This window comes from Callospermophilus lateralis, chromosome 6 (genome assembly GCF_048772815.1).
Source record: "Callospermophilus lateralis isolate mCalLat2 chromosome 6, mCalLat2.hap1, whole genome shotgun sequence".
Classification (NCBI taxonomy): Eukaryota; Metazoa; Chordata; class Mammalia; order Rodentia; family Sciuridae; genus Callospermophilus; species Callospermophilus lateralis.
The window spans coordinates 142,866,252-142,885,459 of NC_135310.1; the positions used below are offsets into that span (position 1 = coordinate 142,866,252).

At 39.1% G+C, this 19,208-nt stretch overlaps 1 protein-coding gene across 7 annotated transcripts in view; it reads left to right on the plus strand.

Moving 5' to 3' along the window:
* The window catches only part of Fars2 (phenylalanyl-tRNA synthetase 2, mitochondrial), a 518,422-nt gene that overhangs the window by 170,958 nt on the left and 328,256 nt on the right, over positions 1-19,208 (plus strand). For 6 of the 7 annotated variants that reach the window (XM_076857882.1, XM_076857884.1, XM_076857885.1 and 3 more), the window contains one exon: positions 11,281-11,412. The exons of the other annotated variant lie outside the window; for it this stretch is intronic. In XM_076857882.1, the coding sequence (XP_076713997.1) occupies positions 11,281-11,412 (132 nt within the window). The remainder of the gene's footprint in view (positions 1-11,280; positions 11,413-19,208) is intronic. 7 annotated transcript variants of the gene reach the window in all.

Sequence of the window (19,208 nt, forward strand, 5' to 3'; positions counted from 1 at the left end):
TTTAGACTGTCTTTATGCTTGTGTAATTCATTGTCGTTTTTCATATTTCTCAATTGTTTTCATTTTGTACCATGTTTGGCAATCATTTCTTTCAGAGCAACTGCAACGGGGGTTTAGGATTCTTAACATTTTATTTAATTTCTCTTTCTGTCCTTTGGGTTTACAGCCCTTCTTTTGTACAGTCTCTTTGCTAAACACTGGAGTTTCCCTTTATAATGCATTGGCCTCACAGTCCAGTTTAGATCAGCAGGTCTAAAGGAGAGATGGATTGTGCTACTGTGCTGCTGATTAGATATGTTGCCATGGGGCCATTGTGTCTTTACCTGCGTAAAATCAAAAAGGCCCATGGCGGTCATTGAGATGCACTTCCCATCACCCTGCTAAGGAATCTCTGCTGATGGGAATTCAGGAAGCTTCTAGCCATCTTCTTCTTAGGGGGACAGCCTCAGCTGCCGAGAGTCTCCTTGCCCTAGGATGTGCCCATTCCAGGACTGCCCACATCCAAAGATTGAAGGTGGCAGGAGCATAAAGGCTTTTCAAGGGCCAATTCCGATGGGCTGTCTATCTCAGACCTTTGGCAAGGATCAGGCTTTGTTGGGCCTGATTGCTGTGGTTGACTTATCCCTCTGCCCAACCTGATGCCACCACCTTCCTTTCACAGGTGTTGATTTCACCCAAACCTGCTTGCCAACCCAACTTTTAGAGGGACCCACATCTGGTGGCACTCAACCAAAACATTCTAGGCCCCTGCCTTGTGAATGATGTCCTGCTCAGGAGGGAGGTCCTGTGGCCATGGTAATGAGGATCTTATGCATTTCATATCATTTTGTATTTTTTCTATTCCTGAATTTTTGTTAGTGTAACTGAATGAAAGCAGTTGGGATTAATGTTTATGATTATAAATGTTAGCTCTACTTTGCTCCTAAAGTTAAAATACTTCTAAGATTATCACTTTTAATAGTTTTTACATGAGCTCTCTTGGCTGGCTGGTGCCACCTGATTTGGAGAGTGTTATCTTTCTCTCTAGTGCTCCTAGACAGTGATGTAACAAAGCAGTCATTTCATTCAACTGGTACCGAGTTGCCTGGTGAGAATCAGGCCTCTCTCTAGGAACTGCCTTCTGACCCCTGCTTTCTTTCCTCTGTTGTTTTGGCTTGTGGTACCCAGCTTCACTCTTTAGCCTGATCCTTGGAACTTTATAAAATGGGGATGTGAAGTGTCTTGCTTTGTGCCAGTAGAGGTGCTCAGTGGAAATAGGGCTTCCCCTTAGGAATCAGTTGGACAGAGAATCCGATATGTTCTAAAACTCCCCTTCTTTGGGGACTCCAATTACATGTGTATTTGGCCACTTGAAACTTTTCCTTTTTATTTCTCCGATGCTCTTCCTTTTTATTCTCATTTTAGGTTCAGATTTTAACCTCTGATCATTTTGATAGTTTCTGTTACAGTCTTTTTCTGCAATGTCTCATTGCTGTTAACCCGATGCTCTGTATTTATCTCATGCATGTGCTTCAGTTAGTCTTTTATATTGTCCCTATCTATACATAACATTCTTGTAGCTTTCTGAACATAGTGAGTATCATTATAATATGTATTTTAATATCTTTTTCCTAGATATTGTCTGTTATCTCTTGATAAATTGCTATTAATTTTCCTTTACTTAATATCTCTCTTCTATTTTGCATGTCTGGATCTATAGGATCTAACATTGTAAATTTTACCTTGTGATGCATTTGAATGGTTTTGTTTTCCTGATAACATTTAGGAACTTTGTTCTGGAAATATTTACAAGGACTTTGACCCTTTTATGTCTTCTTTTTAAGCCTTCTCAGGTAGGACCAATGTAGTGTTTAGTGAGGAGCTAGTACTAAAGGAGCAATACGTTTCCTAGTACTGTAGTTGATAACTTAAGAATTGTGATGTTTTCCACTTGGCTTTTGGGAACCAGCACTATTCCTGATCCTGTGTGAGCATGATACTCTTCCCTCCTTTCTTATGGCTTGTTTCCTGGCCACAGTTGGTTTCTAGAACACTCAGGCATAGGTTAGTATTCCTTTGAATACTGCAGGGGCTCTTCTGCAGATCTCCTGAGCTCTGTGTATCGACCTTTTTTCCTTATTCTAACTGTTATACTCCAGTCACCCTGATTTGTCCAGACTCCTAGCTCTTCCTCTTCAGCTTTGGGAGATAGCTGGGTTCTTCTGTTTTCTCCTTTCTTCCTGAAGCGATATTAGTTTTCTTCCCTTAGTGTTAAGTGTCCTTGGTGACCTGGAGTCCTATGTCTTGAGTGGCATCATTTCATATCTTCTGGCCCTTTAAATTCATGGGCTCTACTTCTGCAAATTCAACCAACCTTGAATCAAAAATATTTAAAACAAGGAGTCTGTTCTGAATACTTACAGAGTTCTCTTCTTGTTACTGTTCCCTAATCAATACAATCTAACAGCTGTTGAGATAGTATATTGTAAGTAATCGGGAGCGGATTTAATGTATCCAAGACAATATGTGCTGGTTTTATGCCAATATTGTGCTATTTTATAGAAAGCTTCGTGAGGCTTTATTGAGTGTCCCCACCAGCACTGGTACATATGCCAGGGGTTATAGCTGATCCAGTGCAAATGGCCAGACTCCCTAAGTCTTCAGCCTTTTAGGGGTACAGCCCCAGGTTGCATTTGGAGGACACATTTTGTCATTTCGTCTTGCACCAGCTTGGAGTTTATCCCATCCCAGCCTCAGGTCTCGGGCTTCCAGCCTCCATAGGCCCTCATCCAGCAGTGTGTTGCCCTGCAGCTGATGGCTCCTATATTCTGCTTTGGTTATGGGCCCAGAGTCCAGCAAACCTGTTTTATTTTCTCACTGCACTGCATTCATGTTCTGTTTCTGGCTCATGGAAGTGTTCCTCTTATCTGTGAACTTCACTGTACCTTGTTTTTTTTTCTTTTTTCCCTTGTGGGTGTGTGTGTTAAACTAGGTTTCTGGCCAGGCCATCTTGGTCTTCTGAGTGCACTTTGCAAGGGAGCCAAGATAATGTCACGTTCACCATCTCTGCCAGTGGAGGGCAGCCTGGGGCTCTGCTTTTGGACACACCTGGCTCTGATCTTAGAAAATACTGACTTGACTTGAAATTTAGATTAGATACGTAATCGGTCTGAGCCACATTTCCTTCATCTGTAAAGTGGAAATAATAATTATGGTGCAGTGAGTCTGCCAGCCTTACATCCGTGTAAGTGTTCAGTGAGAGAAGGCATCGACATACTTCACACAGTACCTAGTACATCGTAAATGAACCCCAAATATCAGTTACCTTAGGAACACAATTTAGAAATGTCTGGGTTTTTTTTTCCACATTTTATAAAAGGATGAGGTTTTTTCTTTTTAAGATTATTCTAATTTCTATGTCATTCAATTTAAAAATCACCCATTGAGTATTTATTACATGCCAGGTACTTTGCTACATTGTTTGCAAAATTCTGCAAGATAAATTTTTACTAAAGTTCTGTGAGGTGAGTATTATTCTTAAACAAAATTGAGCCCCTGAGACATTAACTTGCCCAAGATCACTTGAGTAAAAGTGGTAGTTCTGTGACAGTTTTTTGGATCCATGATGTCCCACCCATCCAAGTCTCTAAAACCAGCTCCCTGAAGGCTGTGGTGTGAGTCTATAAGGCGTCTCTATGTAATCTGCTCAGAATATCATTTCCTTAGGGCCTGTATTAGGGAGAAGGATTGGGAACCAAAAGGCCTATGTTCTGGCTCACTCCAAAAGTGTGATGCTATTAGACTGCTGCTTGTTAAAGAACAGGGTCTGTCACTTGTCCTAGTGCCTTAACCCCATACCTAGATTTTAGATGAGGGGCCCTATTAAATTGAATTGTACTCCATTTCTAATCTCATTATAAGGTGCAGAAATGATACCAACGTCTTAAAATCCAAGCCCTAAATAAGAGGATTCCAATATAGAGGGGTCCAAGGGCAATAAATAGCTTGAGACACTTTAACACACTGGTCTTTCTACCAAGTAGGAAACTTATAGCTGTAGGATCAGTTACACCATTGCCAGTGGTGGGAGAAATTGCTACCTTTTATTTTTCCCTTATTACTTTGTATATGTTTTAGCACAGTGAGTCATTGTGGCTGAAAGACTACTAACATCTTCTAGTGTGTGTTTGGGAGGTCCCACACCAGAGGATTTTATTACCCTCTGTGACAAGGAGAAGGTGGTGTTTACTGTTAACTTTGTAGTTGGAATGATTTTACTCCATTTAGCAGAGTGTAGCACTGGTCTCCTGGGTACATGTCTGTGTGGTCATGTAGGATATATATGGCACACTAAAGAGTCACAGTGTTGGCATTGCTGTGTTTGTAAGGCCCTAGATGGAGATGAAGTGTAAGCCATGAATGACTTCATGCTGCTTGTGAGGTGGGCTTTGGAAGTGGAATCAATGTTCATATTCCCACATGGATGCTTCAGGCCTCAAATGTGCCTCCTCTTCCTCATAACTGCCAGTCACATGGTTGCTTGGTCCAGAAGATACTGTTTTCCTTTGTGAAGGGAGAGACAAGAGATGCAGAGAGTTAACAAGGGACAAGGCAGGCAGCAGGAACCTGAGAATCTTGTCCAGAGCACTCAGCTGTTACATTAGCTAAGTGGCAGCTGCCTAAGGGGATCAAGCTGGTGGTCTTTTATCAGCAGAGCCCTGAATTTCATCTGGGACCTGAGCTCTAATATGACTCTTTCACTAATTATTACCTTGGCCTCGGTGGAAAGTATTGAGCTAATGTTAGTGCAGGATGTGACATAACACCTAGAGTGGACAATTTGGCAGTACTTATTACAATTATAAAAGCATTTTCTGTTTGGCCCAACAGGGTATTTTGTTGCAGCATTGCTTTCAATAACAAAGAACTGGATTTGCTCCAAGTATCTATCCATCAGGGACATCTGTAAATGTGGGCGAGCCACACAGTGGAACACTTTTCAGGAGTCAGAAAAAGAAAAAGGAAATGCTCTGTGTTTGCATAGAGAGGCCTCCAGACGTATCATTAAGTGAAAAAGCATGATGTGGAATTATGTGCATAGTATTCTGTTTTTCATATAAGAGGAAAAATAGAAATAGATATTGGTTTATGCTTATGTACAATGATAAAGTATAAACCTTATAAGTTTACTACAAGGATTCAGGAGAGTGGGGAGAGACAAGGACAGGGTTACAAGTGAGACTGCTCACTGATAACCTGCTATATAGTGAGATGTATTTTTTTTTTTTTTTTGGAGTATTTTGACTTTGGTTCCTGTTAACTTTTTACCTATTGATATATATTTTTTGTAAAACAAATCTTTTTTTAAGAGTAGAGCAACATTGATAAATTAGAAAATAAATGAAATCAGAAAATAAGCACATTTTCAGTTTTAAGGGCTCATGGTCCTAAACAGAAGCCAATGAGATGGAATTGTGAAGTGCCTTCGACAGTGTCAGCTGGGTAATGGTCCTGTTAGATTCATGTGTGTCAGCTTTTCAAGATGTTTTTTTCCAGCCAGAGCATACCTTCTTTCATTTTTCTCTCCACCTTTTTTTCCTTTGTTGGATACAAACTCTATCCTGTTCAGAAAGCGGGAGGAGTGCCGCAGTCTGGCTGGGCACAATTCAGGAACCACACACGCCAAATAAAACAGCTCCTCAGGAAAAAACCCTCAGAGCCCAACTGCCACCACTGGCTTCCCACAAGCCCCTCTCACCACCACCAGCCTCCCGCTCTTGAGGCCAATTGGCTGGGTCACGTGGGCGGAGCCAAAAAAGTCCCCCAATGAGCAGCTCTGTGGCCTGAAAGGGCAGGGAAACAGCCCAATGAGCATCACCACAGAGGAGCCAATCAGCTAGATGTTGCTGGGGCCGCTGTGAGCCAATCATCAGCTGGCAGTCTGAAAGTTTTCTGGGGCCCCTTCCACTGTGGCTCTCAACAGAGGAGTAACCCTGGTGTTGCTGCATTCTGCTCTCCCTCTGGTACCAACTAAGGGAAAAGAAACCTATTGAAAAATTAATGCCAAACAGCAGTGATTAATTGCATATTTGTGTAGTCAATTTTAAAAATTATTTGCATCAATGGAGGGTAGCATTGGTAGGATGTAGAAAATCACTGGTGTGTGTTTTAGTTTGGACCATCCACCTTTCAAGATTTAGATTGTACTTCCCTGGAAGGTAGTTTTGATGACAGTCTCATCTCTATAAGGAGTTTGAAGAAACAGGTCAAGAATCCTTTTAATTAACTTTAAATCAGGGAAGTGTTTACTAAGTATGAGATCTCTTATGAAGGTGGGTTGGAGGTGGTAGGAGATGATGTCTATTTAATATTTATAGTACTTCAGGCAGACCGTTCAGGAGGCATTGCACAGGAGGTAAAAGATTGATGAGAAATGATCACCACCACCACCACCCTGAATTTTGTCCCCTGATGGTCTTGCCAAGGATGCAGAAGTTGGGAAGCTGGTACACTGTGTGGGTGGGCAAGATGCTGTGCAGCCTTCCCCATGCCCTTTGTCCTCATGGTGGGGCTGCCAGAGTTGAGAAGGAATCAGAGTTCTTGCTGCACATCTTCTGTTTGGGTGCATATCACTGTCGTGAAGAAATGTCTACTTGCCACCTTAGAGGTCCTGCTTTAGGGGTTGCTTTTAGAGATTGGGGCCTACTTATCCTTGAACAAACTCAGCATCTCCATTTAGAAGTGAAATCAGGTCTCTGCAAGGTCTTGCCTCTTAGGTAAACCTGTTTTCCTGCAGGGTCCTTTCTGAAATCACTGTGTGAAGTAGCTGTCATTATATACAGCATAGGGGTAAGGCAGCTGGGGTCCTCATAATTTCACAGGAAAAATGGTGGAAATCTGAGACTTGAATTTATATTTGGATTTTCTTCTCCCTGACCCTAGGCTGAAAATTGAAATAGAAAGCCTTGAGCTCATTTGTAAATGTGATTTGCTCATTTGTTAAAGTGTGTTTCTCCTCCTCCCCCCAAAAAGAAGTAAAAAGAAAAAACTTCAGCCTTATTTTTCACTAGATATATAATACATGTGTTTAATTTTCCTCTCTAACCCCCAAAAGAGATTAGCCTAATGAATAATGAATTCATATGATGTGGACAAGCTTACTAAATTTTCCCTTTATCAATATGAAACACAAATACATAATTTTTTATGGACATTTTACCGAATCCTGATACTTGACATGGGAAATAAGTCACAATTTTGAGATATTTACTTAGTATAGTATAGTTTAATGCCAAAAGCATGTTAAGATGCCATTTTAAGCAGATATAGTAAGACATTAATTTTGAGGTCCTGCCGCAAAAAACAAAAGGAAAAGTTATTTGGGGGCTATTCAATGAATGATTACACTGTAGTGATTTAAAAAATGACCACCATTAATGTGTCAATATCATGGAAATTTAAATAGAATACATAAAAGAATATAGTATTTTTGCCTAAATTACACATTAACTGATATAATTTGCTTCCAAATGATTACTGTTTTTTTGAAGTAGAGCCATTAGACTGCTCAAAAATGGTGTTTGGCAGTTTAGGCTTTTGCCTGTTTATATAAAGGAAGTAAAACTGAAGAAGTTCTTAACATAGTGGATCAAAGGAAATGAATAGTGTATGGATTTGGCATTCTTTGTAGGGTTATGTGGACTTTAAAAAGGAAATTTAACAAAGGATCTGAGGGGGTGAAATTAATTAAAAACCACCCAGTCTCACAATACACAACATTGGACAATCTGTGTTTTCCTTTTTTATTTTTATTTTATTATCAATGGGTTCTGTTCCATATTATCATTAATATTTATCATCTTCCCTGGTCCTGAAATACTTGGCTCGCTTCCCTGCCTTATCATGCTATGCTATGTGTAGTTTTCACTATGGAGCAATTATTTTCATTGCTCTGAAGAGACACCTGTAGGATGACCGAGCCCAAAGAAACCGAGGGCTGTGGTAGCCAACGTCTTAAACCAGAAGTGCAATGGTCGATGCAATATATGGACATTTTGTCATTAGAATTTATTCAACATTGCAGACAATTTCAGCCCAAAATTACAGTTTGTTTCCTAATCATAGAAGCAATAAAGCAAAAGCCCTCAGTAAAAGACATTAAGAAAAGTGTCTGGAGAGGGGAAGAGGCCTCATATCACTTTCTAGTTCATCCTTAAGCTGTTGTGTCCCATCAGCACCAGCACAGACGTTGTGTAAATAGGATCCTGTCTCTGTGGAGACCTCACTTCCCATGAGACAGTATTCAGCAGGTATTCAGCACTTAAAATGATTGATCATGGAATGACTTTAATCAGTACATGAAATGATGATGATGATGATGATGATGATGATGATGATTTGGGTACCAGGAATTGAATCCAGGGGTGCTTAACTACTGAGCCATATCCCCAGCCCTTCTTATTTTTTGAGACAAGGTCTCGCTAAGTTGCTTGGGGCCTTGCTAAGTTGCTAAGACTGGCTTTGAACTTGTGATCCTCCTGCCTCAGCCTCCCCAGCTGCTGCTGCGATTACAGGCGTGCATCACTATCACTGCTCCCAGCTTCAACAAATGACTATTTTGAGTGCCTACTAATGTCTTGAAAATTTTTCTTCCATACTTGGGGGAACCTAAGATGTTATTAGTGTGAGATATAAAGTTATATAAACTGAACTCTATTTAGCCTATTTGAAGGAATTTTAAAAATTTGATACAGGGAAATTAACTGGTGCAGAATGCACTTACTCTATTCTGAGCCCTTAGATATTTAATGATATGATGAAGAAATTATGATATTATTCCTTAGTGCTGTTGCTATTTTTGGCAAAAGCCAAACCAGTATAAAAAGCTACATGATAGAATTTGTTTTTCTGAACTCTTTTCATAAAATAATTTGATACTTGCCAGGAGTTACAAAAAAGAATATTCAAAATTGTTTTGTCTCCTGGTCCTTCTGCTCTCGGCTTTATATCCTAAGGCTTCACACATTTCTGTTTGCTAGCAGGATTGTCTCTGGTGCTTTTATGAAAATATTGATAGGGGACTGTTGGTCCCACAGAAGGGCAGACACCCAGGTGTACAAATACCTTCTCAAATATAGCTGCAAATAAACAACTGCTCTTCATGTATGAGCTTCACACAGAAAAGTCTGGACTGCCTGGGTAACTTGTGGACTTTGCCTAAGTAGCCAGCAACTGGGTCATCTTTTTTTCCAGTTGAAAAAAATATTTGCAAAGTGTACTCAGCAATAACAAGCAAGGAATCATTGCTTTATGCAACATGGGTGAATCTTAAAATATACAGAGTGAAAGAAGATGGACAAAAGACCATTACATTCTGTGTGATTTCCTTTTTAATAAAATTCTAGGGAATGCGAGCTTGACTATAGCAACAGAAGAGATCTGTGGTTTCTTGGGAGTTTGGGAGGCCTGGAGAATATGTGGGGATTGCAGTTGGGTGCTGAGGATTACAGAGGGGCATAGGAAACTTTTGAGGGTGATAGATATGGGCATTATCCTGATTATGGTGACAGTTTTATGAATGTATATGTTTATCAACATTTATCAAATTCTGTACTTTTCACATGTGCAATTTAATGTTTATTATACTCGTATATAATAAAAAGAAAATATTTTACTATTATAAACTAAAATGCTTGCCATAGATAGCAGGTAGCTAGGAAAATAAATGCAACTAAAACTAAATAAGTGCAACTGAAAAGAAAAAAGAAATCAACCTTCTTCTTTGGAATTTGGGGCACAGGAAAAGACCTGTGTCTCATAATTCTACTCTCATCTGAATTTTGATTCATAGAGGCAGAGAGTTACTTTTTAATTGTCAGCATCTGGATTTTGGAAGTGGACAGACCTGGACTTAGCCAGTTGTCTGCTAGTTTTGTGACTTTGAGTGAGATTCTTAACCTCTCTAATTTTGCCCCCATCTGTGAAATGGGATGGTAAAGGCTCAATAAATAGAAGCGATTTTATTATTATTTTTGTTCATTTCACATTCTAATTTCCATAGGATAGTCTTGACTGAGAACATGTGGAATTTTAGATTCCTATGGGAGGGTATGTTACCCTTGAAAATTGGATCCTTTATCAAGGCCTTAGAATTGCCTGAAAAAGAAAGCCCTGCCACTAAGGGCAAGGAGCATAATGATTTGCAAATGCTCACTTTCTGTGTTCTGGAATGTGGGCATGGAGCTGCAAGATGACCTCTCACATGGTTTTTTGGCATTTAAGTGACATCTGATCTTTGCAGACTTCCACTGTTTTAAGTGAACTAGTATTTTTTTTTATTAAATAAAAAGAATTTTTTTTTGCTAATAATAATAATACCATTGCAGATGCTAACCAGAAAAAAGGACCAGATCCTGGAATAATTTCCTAAAACTACCAAAAATAGGGCTAGATGGCAGCTGGAAATAAGTCCTGTGGACCAGAGCTATGAGTGTTCTTTTTTTTTTTTTTTTTTTTTTTTTAAATCAAGTGGATTTGAGTAAGGAAGATATTTGTCATTTACATTGAACTGAGAAAGCTTTGGGATTATAGGGCAGTCCATAGGAGAAGTAACCATTGCTTCTGCTTGAGTGGGGGTTGAGAGTCCAGAAAATTTAAATGTGCAATTTAATGTTTATTATACTTACTAAAACAGAGTGCAGGGGACCAGGAGCCCTGGTGGTTGGCCAGGATGGGATTTAAGTCAAGACTTTAGTGTACATTCAGGCAAATGGAACAGTCTGTTTTGCTTTCACCTGCAAATGTTAACAGATTAACTTCTCTTATCTCTACCCATACCCCATCTGTTGGCCCTTGTAAGTAAGTATAGTGTATCTCATAATTTTTCTTACATCAGTGGGTATGCATGTTTGGAGGATAGTATAGCAAAAATATAGTTGTTTTAAAAACTCTGAAATGGTGTCACTTTCATTTCTAGAAATTAGAGAGAATTGCGTGCTTTCTCATGATCTGAACTTAATTTTGTCCTTTGCCACATGGTTTTCGAAATTGACAAGTGATTGATTTGGTTTTAGAGGGTCCCAGAACTACACAAAGTGCTTTTCATATCTGGAAAGACATGCCTAGTTATTCACAAGTTATAAGATTTATTGCCTCACCCTAACATGTTGCAAATTAGTTTGTTTGCTATTTATTTTACTCAGAATGTAGTAATTGATGTCGTTTGCTGAAGGGCAGACTTGATCCCAAGAAAGGGTAGACTGCCTCATGAGGCTCTTTCTTTTTTCTTTGTCATCTCTGCAGGGTTGGAGATAAGATGGGTGGACTGCTACTTTCCTTTTACTCATCCTTCCTTCGAGATGGAGATCAACTTCCACGGAGAATGGCTAGAAGTTCTTGGCTGTGGGGTGATGGAACAGCAACTGGTCAATTCAGGTAGAAAATAATCTCACATGTTACTGAAAGGCTCTCTAAAGGAACCTTCTCTCCTCAAGTAACCTCGTAGTCATTTGCAGTCATTTCCGTAGTATTCCTCCATTGCTATCTTTCTCTCCGTGGTGCCCACTAGACATATCTGACACCAACTTTCTCATATCTCATTTTGCAGAAGCTTCTTTGGAGATCTTTCTTGTCAGAACGTGGCTGCTGGTTTGTACCTTGATTTTGTGTTTGTTGATATGTTGCTTTCTGATTGCCTCAGAGGCAATTAAATGCATGTCATACTCGAGCAGTTTGTCTTCTAAACTGACTTCCTTCCAAGCCCATGGGTAAGCAGTAAGCTCTAAATGGAGATTGTCCTGGGTTCCTTTTCCCTGCTCCTATAGAAGGGCATTTGCTGTGTGCCTTGGAGGGCAGTTGTGGCTCCAGGTTGGTCAGATTTTCCATTGGTTTCACTCTTAGGTCCCCTTCCTTGTAGGGGTGTGGACTTAAAGGGCTCACAAATTCTTCTCCAGGTTGGTCATGGGGCCTTCAGCAGAATGGAGAAGACCAATCTTCCTGGGTGACTAAGAAATGTGGGTAAAGATGGACTTAGAAGATGAGGTGATTCTGAAGAGATAGGGTGCATGAAGTATTTGCTGGGAAACTGGATGTCTGGCCATCCCTCTTACCCTTCTTATATTATGGTTTAGATGTGAGGTGTCCCTTAGAAGCTCATGTGTGAGAAGGTTTAGAGAAGAAATGATTGGGTTATGACAGCCTTAACCCAATCAGTGAATTAGTCACCTGATGGGATTAATTGAGTGGTGGCTAAAGGCAGGAAGGGCATGGCTGGAGGAGGTGGGAAATTGGGGGCGTGGCTTTGGGGTATATATTTTGTATCTGGGAAGTGGAGTTCTCTCTGTTTTCTTTTTCTTTCTTTCTTTCTTTTTTAACTGATCATCATGTGAGCTGCTTCCCTCTGTCACATTTTTCCTCCATGATGTTCAGCCTCACCTTGAGCCCTGAGGAATGGAGTCTGCTGTCTATGGATTGAGACCTCTGTAACTGTGAGCCCCTAAATAAACATTTTCTCTCCTAAAATTATTCTGGATCTTTTAGTTGTAGCAGCAAAAAAGCTAACTAGAACATGTTACCAAGTGAGCCCCATTTTGCCCACTGCACAGAATGCCAATCACTGAAATGACAAGTTTGGCAAAAGAGAGTTTATTCACATGGTGCCTATGCTGAGGAAGTGGGAGCCCCAAATCTCAAATCTACCTCCCTTGGATAGGGCTCAGGGGTATTTATGGGATAAAGAAGCAGGATGGTTTGAGGTGTCAGAGAAGGTGACTGGAGGCAAAGAAAGATTCATTGGTCAGCTGCTTGTGTATTGTTAAAACTTTGTGGCTCCTTAGAAGCACATTCAGAAAATGGCAGAGTTAGCATGATCAGTGCGTGGGGTTTTTGGCCCTCTGAAGTCAAAAGGTTCTCACCCATCAGACAACTGTTGTAGGCTTCAGTAAATGGTTGGCAATTTCAACTGGTTTAAGAAAGATTTAAGTAGCCTCCATGTAAAAACTGCTTAAACAATTGTTACCATAGTGACCATCCATCAGAGGAGCTTCTGATAGCAAAGCTGATGGGATTATTCTGCTTAGCTGTGTGACCTGTAAAATTGGTCATCAAAACAAGTAACTAAAAGCAAATGGAACTAGTGGGTTCATTCAGATTTCCCCTTGGTTTTACTCTGAGGTCTCTCTATGTAGGGGTGTGGACTTAATAAGCTCACAGATTCTTCTCCATTCTACTGAGGAAGGTGGTGGAAGGCCCAGTGGAGGGCAGTGCTTCACAGGCAGTTTTTGAGTATTTGAAGGGCCATCCTAGAGGAGAATGGTGACAGAAATCAAAATTCAGGCCTGTAACAATTGTGAGGCCAGCACTTGGGTAAACCCCGGGGTTTTGTTACAGCTCTCTCAATTAATAACTGTGTCTCTTCAGGCAAGTTACTTATTACCTATGATCTTTGGTTTTTTCCAAAGTTAAAGTGGACACGGTGACCCCATCTTCAAAGTTTTGTTATGAAGATTAATTGAGATGATATTTATAATGTTCTTATTAGCAAAGGATTCAGCACACAGCATTCATTCAGTTGAAATTAATTGATGATGTTATAATATTTAAAGATTTTTCTCATGGTTAGAGCTATTTACCAACAGGAAATACTTTTAAAAGGCTATCTTGCATGTTGTAGATCAATTTCTAACTAAGTGGAATTAGTTATCTCTTTGATCTATACCCATCTCTATCTGTGAGTCTAAATTTGAGTTTTGGATTTTAGAGGGAAAAGAAAGTAATAGAAAACTGAAAGAAAGGGAAAATCAGCCTGTAGATGTGTGTGCATTTCAGTAGAAGACACAGAATACTGGGAGTAACATTTAATCTGTCCTTGAGTAGGAGCTGACTTCAAATATCCCTGTGGTCTTTTGTTTTTTAGACAAAAGATTTGAAGGACTCCTAGGCTTCCTTCTAGAAGGGCCTATTGTCAGGAGGCCAGAGCTAATAAAGCTAGGAAGGGAGATCAACTTACATATCAGTTGTCCCTTGGATTTGTGCCTTCTTATATTTCCTTCATGGTTTGTACTAGGTTTATTCACACAATAACTGGCTGAATATAGTTATCTGAAACAACTTTCCAATTTATTATTGATCATTGATGAAACTGCTGTTCTACAATTAAATCAGCCATGTTAGGTATTCTTGAAGGGAATGGCAAAGTAAAAAGAAAAAGACACCCAACAGTATTGGTAGGATGTGCTTCAAGTCATTGGGAAATTGTATGCATGAAATTTAAATATCTTGCCAGGGAGGGACAATAAAGAAATAGAAGAGGTGACTTTTATAAAAGAAACTATATAGGTTTTGCTATTTGAACTTTAAGTTATTGTGACAAAGTTCTGCTCTGTTTTTAGACTTGAATATGTTTTGACTTCTCTAGTTGAAGATTTTAAACGATTTGTCTGGCAGTTTCTAACTACAGACATTATTTGCAAGAACAGTTGGTTTTCTGTTTTCGAAGTTCCTAGAACCTGAAGAAAGACAGGCTACCTGTATATCATTCCTCTATTTTAATCTTTTCTCCTGCATTTTCTTTTCTCTCCTTTTCTCCCTTCTCTCAACTTCCTTTCTCCTCCCCATTTCCTTCTCTTTTTCAAAGAGAACTTCTAAGAGACAAATTGGTTCTAAATTCTCCTTCTTTAAGGTTCTTAACTCTATTAGGTTAAGTTCTAAAAGTCAGAAACCAACGATGTTGGAGCAATGGTAGCAGCAGACATCATTTGAGCCCTTCCTGTAGGCTAGTATCTTAGAAAGCATGCTTTTTTGGGGGAGGGGGAGAGTACCAGGGATTGAACTTGGGGGTACTTGAACACTGAGCCACATCCCCAGCCCGATATTTTGTATTTTATTTAGAGTCAGGGTCTCACTGAGTTGCTTATTGCCTCACTTTTGTTGAGGTTGAACTCATGATCCTCCTGCCTCATCCTCCTGAGCTGCTGGATTTACAAAAAAGTATGCTTTTTATGCTTTCTTCCATTTCACCTTAATGAAAGGGTTCTATGATAGGTGCTATTATTCCCTGCATTTTATAAAGCCTGAGAAAGATGATCTGGATCAAATGGCTAGATTGCTAGTGAGGCTTGGCTAAGTCATTTTTTTAATTTGGGGGTGGGTGGGTGTTAGTACTGGGGATTGAACTCAGAGGCACTCAACCACTGAGCCACATCACCAGGCCCTCCTCCCCCCGCCCTTTTTTTAAAAAAATAGTATTAGAGAGAGGGTCTTACTGAATTGCTTAGCACCTCACCATTGCTGAGATTAACTTTGAACTTGCCATCCTGCTGCCTTAGCCTCCTAAGTTGCTGGGATGACAGGTGTGTGCCACCATACCTGCTGGTCACGTCCTTTTGATAACAGTTAACTATGATATGATGGTACCCAAATTGTGGATTGCATTATTGGGAATGATAAAATTGATTTTAGATAAGTTGTTTGAAGTAGTATTGATTGAAAAACTGAAACAATGAGTCAGACTGCAAATAAAACTTCACTTGTTTTGTAATCTGTTACCTCTGAAGGGCTCTGCTGCTTGGGTCACCTTCTGTGATAGAGTGATTTATTTAGAGCATGAAGTTAGATTGCTCACTTAAACAGTGTCAACATTTTCTCACATGTTGAAGTTGACGGTGGCCTATGTATGTTTTTGTGCATGGAATGAGGCTCCTCCTAAGGGCTTGTGGAATCTTACTTTATTTCTTCTTCCTTAAGTTGCAGAATCTTCCCCATTACTTTCAGATTCCTTAGAGTTAGTATTTGTGATGAATAGTGACCATTTTCTTGTGTTTTTCCTCTGGGATGTGTTACGAGGACAGTACTGAGCCAGGTCCCCACATATTAACCCTTACTTCTCACTGGACTGACTGAGGCTGGTTCTGCCCTTTCATGTGGTATGTGGAGTACAAATATCTAAAGCCATCCCAGTGAGGACTATGGGCCGTGCTTGTGCCAGGAAGGAATTTACCACTTACTGAGCCCCTGTAAAGTTTAGAAGATTTTAAGTAGGCCAAGGGGGGAGAAAAAGCTGTGTAGTAGAACATAACTTACAAAATGAGTCCAGTTCCCTACATCCTCATTAAAATTTCAAACATGACATTTTGGGGAAAGATGCATGAAAAGTTTCCAGCCTTAAACAGTCATTATTTGTTCATTCATTCATCACATATTTCCTGAAGTCCTTCTAAGTCTGTGGAAAATAGAATAAGTACTGTCTTTACCTTTGAGAACATCACACAGACATAAAATACACATATTTGCAGTAGAGGAACAGTGGGCAGAGTGACAGGGAGGGGCAGGGATTAGAGAAGACTGTGTCAGAACTTTGTGCAGGTGACATTCAGGCTGGGTAGAGACAGTACAGGTCTTTGTAACAGGCATTTCAGAACACGTTTAGTTTCCTCTTCCCAGGGAGTTCTTTACTTTGTCTTTCCTTGGTTGCACACTTGGCATGTACAACAGTGCATTTCCTTTTCTGAGTGTGAATCTCTTTCCAGTTTAGTCCTCTCGTTGATATCTGCTCTCTCCAAACTCAACATGCACATATATGGTTTAGTATTATTAGTCTAAGATGGCAGACTTTCAAATGGCAAGGGCCAAGACTAAACAAGGCATGGCTAGATACAAGCAGACATACTCTTAATATATTTAGCATCTCTTTTTGGAAGGCAGTATGCTATACATAGAGGAAGCTACAAAAAAATGGATGTCTTTTTGCCTGTGAAAACTTACAAAGGTGGTAGGGTGCTACTCTAGTTTAGATTTGGAATCCCCTCAAATGCTATTTATTAAAGGTTGATCCTTAGCTTTGTGCTGTTGGGAGGTGGTAGAACCATTAAGAGGTGGAAGTAAGTTAGATCATTGGGGGCATGTCCTTGAAGGGAATATTGGGACCTTGGCCCCTTCTTGTTTTTTTCTCTCTGCTTTCTGGCCACCATTATTGTGAGCAGCTTCCTCTATCGCATGCTCCCATCAGAACTGCCTTACCAAGGCCCAAAGACAATGAATCAATCTGTATAGACTCAGACCTTTAACTGGGAGCCAGAATGAACTTTTTATTTTAGAAGTTGATTATCTCAGGTATTTTGTGACAGTAATGGAAAGCTGACAAACACAAGCAGGTGAGATTATATCAATTTTACGTAAGTTCCAGTTTTGAGAGCAAGCTTTGTGAGATGAAAAGAGGTAATTATGTTAGTTGAATTACTGGAGACTTCTGAGGGGAGATGGCCTTTGAATTGGGCCGTAAATAGTGTTTTTTCAGATATGTGATTAGTAATCAGTTGGTGAGCTTATATAACTTGTCTGCTCATAGGATATCAGAGTCTGTAGTTTTGCGTGGGGATTGGGATGAACGGTTTAAACTATCCCATGTAATTCTTGTGAAGGACCCACACTCAAAACTTTATACCCCCCCTTGTCTTTAGGATAGGTTGAATATTTTCCCTAATTTTATTGTGGTATAAAGTATAATGAAATACACATTTTAAAGGTATACAGTTTTATCCGTTTTCGACTTATTTTTATATACCTGTGAAGCCATCACCACAATCAAAATAATGAACATTTTTATCAGGGATGTATGTATCCTTGTGCTCTTTTGCAATTTGCCACTTCCTCCGGCCCTGTCTTCAGGCGGGTATAACTGCTGTCATTTCAGATTAGTTTGCTTTTTCTTGTATATTATACAAGTAGAATTGTAGTATGTATCAGTTCACTACATTTTGAGTACTGTTTCATTGTATAGACAACTCCAATTTGTTTATCCTTTCTTTTGTTGGTGGACATTTGGGTTGTTTTCAGTTTGGGGCAATTCAGTGTGAAAGTGATATAAATATTTGCATAAAAGCCTTTGCGAGGACATGTTTGCATTTCTCTTGAGAAGAAACTTATGAGTCGAAAGTTCTGTAAATGTCATTTACATCAAAGTAATTGCCTAGTGTTGCTCAGCTCTTCTGTGCCTACAGTTTTTTTTTTTTTCTTTCAGTATTCTGTCAGTTGCTCAGGAAAGTATTTTCTACTATGATTATGGAGTTGTCTATTTTGCCCTTTTATTCTGTCATTTTTCTTCGTGTTTTTTTGAAGCTATATTATTAGGTGCATGCCTTTTTTATAGCTGTTATGTTTTTTTGGAGGAATTACTCCTTTTATCTTTATGAAATCTATCTTTATATTTGATTCTCTTTTACTTGATGTCTGTTTTATTTACATTAAAATATCAATCCCAGCCTTATTTTCCTCCCTCCCTAGGTATAGTTACATATGTTACATCAGCGTATGTTGAAAACCTCATCTAGTGTGAACACGGTTTTCTTTAAATAGTCATATGCTTTTTAAAGTACTTAATACCAAAATAGTATTCTTTTGTTTTTATCTGGCTATTTACCATTTTTCTTGCTCTTCCTTCACTTTCAAAGATTCTTATTTTCTTCTAATAGTTTTTCCCTTTGGTATGAAAAATTCTGGTTGGCATTTCTTATAGACTCTGTGCTGGTGATGAATTCATTAGTGATCCTCTGCCTGAGCATGAATCCATTTCCTCTTTATCTTGAAGGATATTTTTATGGAATTTAGAATACTGGATTGATGGATTTTTTTTCCTCTTAGTTATTTAATGATTTTCTTCATTGTCTTCTATGATTTCTAAAGGAAAAAACATATTTTTTTATCATTATTCACCTGTGTATACTCTATTATATTTCTGTAGTTACTTTCATGAGTTTTTTCTCTGTCTGTGGTTTCAGCAGTGTGATTTTGATATTTTGAAGTATTGTTTTCTTTGATTTTCTTTAATACTCATGTTAAATCTTTTATTTTGCTCTAGGATATCCTGAGATTCTATTCACTTTTCCTGCTCTTTTACTCTCTGTTTTTCAGACCAGGTAGTTTCTGTGGATCCATGTTCATATTGTCCCCAGTGTCCTCTTTTGTCTCCGTTCTGCTGCCTTGTAAGTTTCTTCTTTTCCTTTTTTAAAATATTTAAATCTACCAGTATGTATTTACACTCAATATCAAAATTTAGCCTAAAAAGTCAGTAGGGTTAGAGGTAAATGTACCATTGATGACTTCTCTGAAATAAGTTTCTTATTTCAAATCTTGTTCATTTTAAAAATGGCATTTGGTTTTGTTTCACAGTTTCTATTTTTCATTGCTATCAAGCATATTTTTCTTCACTCAGAGCAAAGTTAAATAGTTGCTTTAAA